The 9,058-nt window shown below is 36.7% G+C and overlaps 1 protein-coding gene across 1 annotated transcript; it reads left to right on the forward strand.

Moving 5' to 3' along the window:
* Positions 1–1,782: 1,782 nt before the first annotated feature.
* On the forward strand, positions 1,783–4,896 carry LOC113316407 (F-box protein At3g07870-like). Its single transcript, XM_026564593.1, has 2 exons — positions 1,783–1,828; positions 4,337–4,896. Exons 1-2 carry the CDS (start codon positions 1,783–1,785, stop codon positions 4,894–4,896), a joined length of 606 nt encoding a protein of 201 aa, XP_026420378.1.
* The last annotated feature ends 4,162 nt before the right edge of the window (positions 4,897–9,058 follow it).

Genomic DNA, 9,058 nt, shown 5'->3' on the forward strand with positions numbered 1-9,058 from the left:
CTCTTGACTTCAAAAACTTGTTTTTGTTCTCTTCTAACTTGTATAAAAACAAAACTAGAAGATGGGTTTATATAGAGTCAATGGTGACTCTACAAGGTGTCCTTTCATCCATTGGTGACTCACCGTGTCTAATGATGACTCTCCATAACACTTGTGCACTAAGTATCTTATGGTGAAAAGGAATGACCCTTAAACACACCTCTTAGAGTTTGAACTTCCAAAACCAATTTTCACTCACATAATAATTTTTGACCCAAAATTCCAACAATCCCCCCACATGAGTGAAAATACTGACTCAACAAAACTTACAAACTTTTAAGAGCACAAGCAGAAAATATAATCCATCGGTAAATGGTAGCTTGTGGCTTTGAACCAAACCTAGTGAAAACTTACCGGATTTACTAGCCAATCATTGGACGCGATGTCGTTGAACTGACAGACGTTGATGTAAATCGATACAATAAATCTCACACATTAAATCTCCTTATAATCGTCAAATTCTCGGTTGTATTCATTTCGGCCCCGAACGTTCTTGGAATTCTATAAGTTCCCTAGCCTTTAAAGTTATCATAGAAGCGGCCCCACTTCTCACTCATATAGGTGATCTCCTATTTGAAAGTAAAGTATCCTGCCATACTTTTCTTAGTTAGACTAAGCGATAGGAATCATTAAGAGAAAATCTCAAACTCTAACGTGACAGGCAACACTGACTCGTATCATAGGAATGGGAAAGAGAAAATCTCTTTCAGTGTTATCTGGCGAGTTCGTCACAACTTAGTTTTCCCTTTTGAACCTAGACCATGGGATCTCCAATCGTTTAGGTTGAGTTACCGCTGCAACTTACTCTTTAGTAAGGCTATAATCTCATTCCCCTCGACATGCAATTATAAGCTCTCTCTTGAATTTGTATCATTTGCCGGCTTGATACAATTCCCAAACACTATTTCTTTTAGATGCGCGCATTTGAGAACAATTGCTTTATGATATTACGTTGACCTTGTATTTATAGGAACGTACCATAATACTGATTTAGGCACCCTCACATTTTGATGAATTTATCATAACAACACTTCTGTTATATGACCACCCCCACAATCCTGTGGCTTACTGGTTTTAGATACTCATCATATAATTTCAGTTTGTCTAACACTGCTTTGCTTTTTCCTTAGCAAAATTGGTGCCAAAATCGAGATCCGATTCTCATAGTCACCCATTTATGAGAAATGAGTCTCTGAACCCCCACATTTAGAGGTACCAACTTGTACGGAGTGCTCTTAGTCTTCTCCCCCACATTTCATGACATTTTTTATGTTATGAAACTACCATTATCACTGGTGCTTTGCACAAGCAGAATTGCGCTTGCACATCCCAGGGGAAGCGCTGCATTAATTGTTTTTACTTATTTCGCTTACATAAGTAACTGTATACACAAGCATTCTCATATACCACCTACTGATGGTACAAAGAATTCATCTCGCTTTCCGTACAATTAAATTCATTATGGATTTTATCTCAAATGTAAGAACAAACATACTTCTATACATTTCCTTTATTGCATTTTCATCTCTTATTCTTGGAAGAATTTCCAGCGATAAGAGACTTGCGCCTTTCTGAACAAGGTAATTCAAACCCATCTAGGAAGCGAAATCCAGGTTCCCAAAATTCAGGTGGCATGTACGCAACCCACTGATGAAACTGTAAATTCACGTAAATCACATGAATCATCTAGACATCTATGTCTTAGGCTTCTGAAGTTCTCGGAGAAGACCAATTCTTTCATAAATGTGGGCCAGAATTATCGGTCACATTGCATCAGAACCTGTACATGGTACTCCTTCCCCCACATTTCATGGCTATCACCAATAGTCATGAAACCACTTTAATGGATTTGATCCAAAAGCAAATCTCAATGCAAGATCTTAAAATTTGCAGAGGGATAATGAGGTTCTGATTGGATGGTCATGGTAGTAACCATTTGGTATCTCCCCACCAATCAATCTCAGGAAACATCGCATAACAACTGGTTTTGCGGTGTTCTAATCCTGATGAGTTTGTGTCGCAAAACGACATCACGGACCAACCAGAGAACTTTCATCAGAGTCGTCTTACAAAAATTTCATTTTGTAATATCTTCACTACCAATCGTTTGCATCCTTTCCGCCCAAGACAAACAATAGGGAACTCCATTCACAATGATTACCTCTAGCCTGCAATGTTTAGGAGAGGCTGAACAAATAAATAATTGTGTTCCTGTTTCATTCCGTGAAAGGATTTCTCAAAATCACCAATCTTTGAAACTCACGAACAGTTATAATTGGTTCTAAAACGGTAACGTTTTGAAGTCTTTCGTTTTGAACAGACGTAACTGTTCATACATCATATGAAAGGTCATGTCCCCATAACTAACATCAAAATGAAATATACGAACTGTAAAACAGAAATGACGCCCACTCGCCTATCATTCTACTTTCCTTGATTCACCCAATCAAGAACAGTGAAGGCGCAAAAATGATCTTAACTGCATGTACTGTAAATAATTATGATGATTATTCATTCGAAGTATTTCTGAACATGGGTAGACTTTGAATCAAATAAACAAACAATATCGAGACATGCAATATCATGTAAGACGAACAATGTGGTGCAAAAGAACAAAAGCATTGGATATGGAGACAGCATGCTTTTAATCAGATGAGACAAACACTAAATTATAAGAAGATAAGGTGATCTAAAAAGCATTGCACCAAATCCTCTAACATATGCACCAACATGCAGGCGGTGATTCAAATTTAATTAACATGTTCAAATGCACATTCACACGAAACTTTGTACCGATCAAGATTGAGAGTACACCTATTAGCATTTCCAAGAAACCAAAACATGCCGAATTGTCTTTAAGATTGTTGGAAATAATAATGCGATTTCGGTTTCTAGAAAATCATGTTACTGCAACAAACAAAATATTAGCAAATAAGAGAGTTAGAAAGACTTATTGGATTGGTTGATCGAGGCGAGGTAATCCTCTTTCCTTAAAGACAATTCATCCCCGCATACGGTGCTCACGGTTCTACGGATGTCGCCTTCCAAGATACAACGATCACGCCTTATAATAAGTAGCACTACAATACCATTAAGCCAGCGAATGTTGACAATTATTGTTCTCTTAAGTGACTGTGACTCTTGACTTCAAAAACTTATTTTTGTTCTCTTCTAACTTGTATAAAAACAAAACTAGGAGATGGGTTTATATAGAGTCAATGATGACTCTACAAGGTGTCCTTTCATTCATTGGTGACTCACCATGTCTAATGGTGACTCTCCGTAATACTTGTGCACTAAGTGTCTTATGGTGAAAAGGAATGACCCTTAAACCCTTCTTGGAGTTTAAACTTCCAAAACCAAATTTCACTCACATAATAATTTTTGACCCAAAATTCCAACAAGAATTAGCAGCCTCCAATTATTTCCAGCATCCCGCGAGAATATAAAAGCGAGCTTTCGTGTAAATTTGCCATGCAGTTGTTCGCGGCGGTAAACAACCCTAATTTAAAGTCTTATCAATGTATACACAACCCTTCCACCACTGTCCACTGAGAAGAACTGGTAGAAAACTTGTAGTGATTGAAAAATTAGGGCCTAATGAAGTTTAACAAAATAATACTAGATACTCGCTCTATGCAACTGAAACGGAAGAAAACTAAGAAGAGGAAACAAAAGAAGAACTCATCCTCGAAATTCTTCAAAAGTTACCCGTGGAATCTCTCTCAAAATTCAGGTGTGTCTGTAAGAATTGGAACATCCTATTCAGAAACCCTAACTTTTCCAACAATAACTTAAGTTTTCTTATAAAATATAACAAAAAACTATACTCTTTAGATTATGATTCATCAACATTATTGTCATATATTGATAATGCCCCTATTAAAGAAATTCGGTATCCAGTCTACTGTGCAATAGGTTGAAAATATTGGGTTCTTGTAATGGATTGGTTTGCTCAAGACATTGTGGTGGTGTAGTTTGGAACCAACTACTAATGAATATAAAGTAATACCAAGATCATCTACACTACCAGCTGGATTTCGAGACGTGTCTTTTCCTGGATACATTAGCTTTGAATATGGGTTTGGCTATGATGCATTAAATCAATATTACAAGTATGTAAGAATCGTGGGTAATTTTACTCGCAAGGAATCTGAAGTCGATTTTTATTAGTTGAAATCAGATACTTGGAGACGAATCCAACATATCCCGTACCTAGTTTCTAATGTACGTAGTGTATCAGCACCCGGAGTGTTCTATAATGGCTCTCTTCATTGGATTGCAAAATCCTATTCAGGAAATAAACGCAAAGTTTTAATCGCTTTGGATGTTGGAAACGGAAGTGTTCAAGAGATCCCACAACCAGAAAATTTGGGAGCCGGAAAATTTGGTGCTTATAGGTATGTCAATGTGTGGGATAAGTACCTAGGCATGCTTTGTAGTAGTTATGTGGATGGTTATGAAGTATGGATGATGAAGGATTATGGAGTGAGAGAATCTTGGACGAAACTTTATACAATCCCCACAGTCATTGATGTTAAGTCTGTTCGGTCAGTTCAGTACTTGAGGAAGATGGAGTGTTTAAAAAACGGCGAGATTCTACTAACAATTAAACAGCATGAGGTTTCTAATTTGGCTGGTGAGAAGGCTTTGATTTTGTATAACCCAATGGAAAGAGCAACTAGGATTTTGAAGCATGATAAGAATAATGGTTTTTATGAGAATGGTTTTTCAAAAGTATTCCAAGTGGAGACTTATGTAAATAATTTAGTTTCACTAAACTCAGGTACATATTTGGGGTATAAAGAGCAGGAGAAGAAAGATGTGTTTAAAAAATTAGCAGGCCTTAGGGTTTGAAGCACCATCGTGTTCCCAAATAGATTTATAGACTGATTAACCTCCAGAGAGCTTTTTTTTTTCAACTTCAGAAGAAGCTTTTCGACCTGTGGTGCTAATGTTATCCATATATCCATCTAGCTGCCTATACTCTAATCCTAAAGCTGCTGCAATTACAAGAGAAGTAAATAGGATGCAGATTTTTGATCTGCATTTGTCGTTAGCGTAAGTCATTCAGTGTCTTCTTACATTTGTTTATTGTCTTAATTATACCTTTTAGTATTATATCTGTTTCTCGATCTGCATTTTTCATTACAAAGTAAACTACGCTCTTCTTAGAGCAACTGCAGTGGTGCGATCAAAACCAAAGATCAAAGATCAAAAAAAAGACCAAAATTTGGGTTTAGTCCGTGGTGTGACGCAACGGTACATGATTAAAATTTCGTCAGGCGGACTTTAAAAGTCCGCCCCATTAAAATTCCATCAGGCGGACTTTAAAAGTCCGCCCCATCCCTTTTAAATTTTAACAGGCGGACTTTAAAAGTCCGCCTCATTAAAATTCCATCGGGCGGACTTTAAAAGTCCGCCCCATTCTTTGCAAATTTTAAGAGGCGGACTTTAAAAGTCCGCCTCATTCCTTTTTTTTTTTTATTTAATTAAAATTTCATCGGGCGTAATTTAAATCTCCGCCCGTTAACAAGCGTACTTTAAATTTACGCCCAGCATCAAGCGTACTTTAAATTTACGCCCGACTATATTAGAATTTGGGATTTGGTCGCGACCATATTTGGTCTGGAATTTGATCTTTGGTCCAAATTTGATCTTTACTCCGTCCCACTGTGTTAGGATCTCATCCCATAAATTTGGTTATACTCGCCCACTGTGGATGCTCTTATGGTCCAATACAATTTCAATACGTATATGTTTCTCTTTCCCCTTATGTATGCATATGATTTTGATTAGACTGAAACTGAATTTGTTGGATAATAAACTTCTACTTGTGAGAACACCAAAGCATAGTTCATAAACAAAAACTTAGACCACCCAGAAGATTTTTCGAAAGAACACTTCATTGGTTTGCAGAATCCTGTTTAAGAGTAGCACCCTTCGAATGAAGTTAGTTTCTTTCATTGTGGGTGACCTTTTTTTTTTAATTTATTTAATCGATTATATGGATGACTGTTGGTTGAGTGTCTTTGGATGCTCTCTAGTAACTGTTGGGTGACTGTTGATCGAGGATGAGTGAATTGTGGATATGTACTTGACAATGATAAAATGTTATAGTGTTGGTTATGCCATCTCCTTGTACTTCAAATATTTTTCGTGTATGCATCATATCTGGGTAGCTTGTGTTTTATCTGTACTTAGTGTAAATTTGATTAGAAGATGATGATTCATATCTGCTTGCTTATTTACTGCATGATAGAAGTAGCACATCTTTTTTCCTGGGTTCAATCTTATAAGTCTCGTCTAGAATTGGCTGACCACAAGATAAACGTACTTCTAACGCTTTAGGTTTGATTTTGTGCAGTCAATTGCATCTTCCATATTTACTTCCATTGCTGAAGGAAAATATAATGTCGGTGAAAGATTTATTTTTCAGTAATACGTAGGATTTTAGATTTTTATTTAAAATATATTCATTTCCTACAGTAAGTCCTACAAAATAGGAAGGATGAAGTACTAATTTGTAGGTTTTAAAGAAAATCTTATCTAAACCTTTGGAACGACTTCCATGCAGGGATGGAGCTAGACATCCTTGGAAACAAAACAAATTCTAGGGAGTGCAAGTAAGGTTAAATGGGCTTGGAAACCCAACATTTTTCAAATTTTAGACTTTGGAGCCAGTTGAGCAGTGTATAGCAATTGCACACCCTTGTTATACACTGGCTCCACCCCTACCTCTATGTCATATTTTTGATTTTTAATAATTAATTAAAGTATAATATTTTTAACACCCGTTATTAGAGATGCCATAAGGGCAATTGGCAATTAACAAAAAATAAATAAAAAATGTTGAGCCACGTGGATGAACAAACAAGTTTTTGCACTATGGAAAACGCAAAATGAACAAATCTGATATATTAGGGTCCCACTAGTGATTTTATTAATATAAACTAATAAGAGTTGGGTCCCACTGATTATTTAATTAATAAAACAAATAATAAAAAATAAATCCTAAATACAATAACTGAGAAATGGAGAGAAAAAATCAAGTGGCGGTCAAACATCAAACGTCAACGCTTTTGCTTTACACGCCAGCGTTTTTGTTTCAGCCGACCGATTCTACATCAAGCGCACGTGAGATCTACGGTCGGACTCAACAAATCCTCAAATTTGTTGGTTTTCCCATCTATTTTTCATGTTTGTTGAGTCTACGGAGGGAGCAAAATTAATAAACTACAGGTTTGTTGAGTCCATAGAAATTGCTCTAAGAAATAGTGAGCTTCTTTATGCAATTCTATTTCAGACTTCAAATAAATGATAGTACTTTGGTCGCAAAGGTTGATAAAAGTTGGGATTTTGGAGATCACATAAAGTTCTTATTGTAATGATGTCGATTGACTGCACGACCCAAGCCCTGCTCCATATTGGTCGGTAGGGTTGGGATTTTCTTACACCACGTTTACATGATTTTAATAGAAACCAGGCCTTCGGATTTAGGGATGGCCATTTGCCCCACCCAAACCCATCCCCGTGGGTACCCGCCCCTATTGGGTAGGGTTTTACCCGTACAAAGGGGTTTGGGGTTGGGTATGGGTAATACCTGAAATTAGTGAAGCGGAGATGGGATTCTAGGTCCCCGCCCGGTACGTTCCCATAATGCCGAAGGTGAAATTGCTATAGCTTCAGGGAAGAAAAGATCCATAGTGTGGAACCACTTTGAAAAGAAAAAGATAAAAGGGGAAGACAAACTTAAGATATTTTATACTTTCACAGAGAAGTTTTCCGGAGTAAAATATCCTACCACCAACCTTTTCTTTCCAAGTTTTTGTGATATTAGATTGTCATTAAATGAGTGGAAAAAATCTAAAGTTGATGTGATTAAGGAAATGGCATATGAAATGATAGAGAAGTTTGAGGAGTATTGGTTTGTGATCAATGGAGTAATGGCCGTAGCAATTATGTTAGATCCAAGGTTTAAGATGAAATTGATTGAGTTTTATTTTCCACAAATTTATGGTCAAGCTTTTTCAAAAATCGAAATTGATCGAGTACGCGATTTATGCGTTGATTTGGCGACGGAGTATGAACTAAAGTAAAATTTGCTGAAACATCTGTTAGCCAAAATGATTTTTCTTTCACTTCAGAGATGCATGGTTTTAACGATGACGTAGATCCTTTGGAAAAGTTTGATATGTTTGTCTCTAATACTGCTCCTACTAGTATTGTTAAGTCAGAATTAACCAATTACTTAGAAGAAGATCTTTTACCTAGGATTGGTAATTTTGACATAATAGCATGGTGGAAGACAAATGGGATTAAATATCCATTCTTGCAGTGTATGGCTAGAGATATTTTAGCGATACCAGTTTTAACGGTAGCTTCCGAATCAGCTTTTAGTACCGGAGGTAAATTTGTGAGTGTCCAACGTAATAGACTTCATCCAAAAACGTTGGAAGCTTTGATGTGCGCTCAAGACTGGCTATGGGATATGCTGAATGGTAATGTAATTCTCTTTTTATCGAAATGTTTTTTTTTTGCATTTAATACATCATTATGGTTATATGATACACTTTCTTATTTTGGCTAGGTGGATTAAAATTCGATGGTGAAACATTTTGGGAAGAAACTGAAGCAGACAATGAGGTGATCAACATGGAGGAAGATACTTGATAAGAAATAATTAAGAACTAAAATGAGTGATGCTCGTTTATAGACCAATTTGTTTTTCTTTGCTTGTTTTACGATGAATTTATGAGTTTGAAATTTTAAATTATTATTATTATTATTATTGGTTGAACTTAGGTATTGATTATTAAATTAACTCATCATATTTGAGCATAATGTTATGGGTAACCCGTAAAAAACCCGCCCCGTACGGGTATTTCCCATACCCGCCCCGTCCCAGATCAAGCGGATAATGGGGAGGGTGTGGGTTTTTTTTTTGAACGGGGCAGTGACTGGGATACAAGATCCCCTCCCCATGACCATCCCTATTCGGATTGGGTATGCGAAAAAA

Source organism: Papaver somniferum, chromosome 10 (genome assembly GCF_003573695.1).
Source record: "Papaver somniferum cultivar HN1 chromosome 10, ASM357369v1, whole genome shotgun sequence".
NCBI classification, from domain to species: Eukaryota; Viridiplantae; Streptophyta; class Magnoliopsida; order Ranunculales; family Papaveraceae; genus Papaver; species Papaver somniferum.

Bases quoted from the DNA above. Each gene is read 5' to 3' on its own strand.
- LOC113316407 (XM_026564593.1), top strand. From the start codon at position 1,783: ATGTGGGCCAGAATTATCGGTCACATTGCATCAGAACCTGTACATG. The intron at 1,829-4,336 runs GTACTCCTTCCC...AATCCTATTCAG, and splicing joins TGCATCAGAACCTGTACATG to GAAATAAACGCAAAGTTTTA.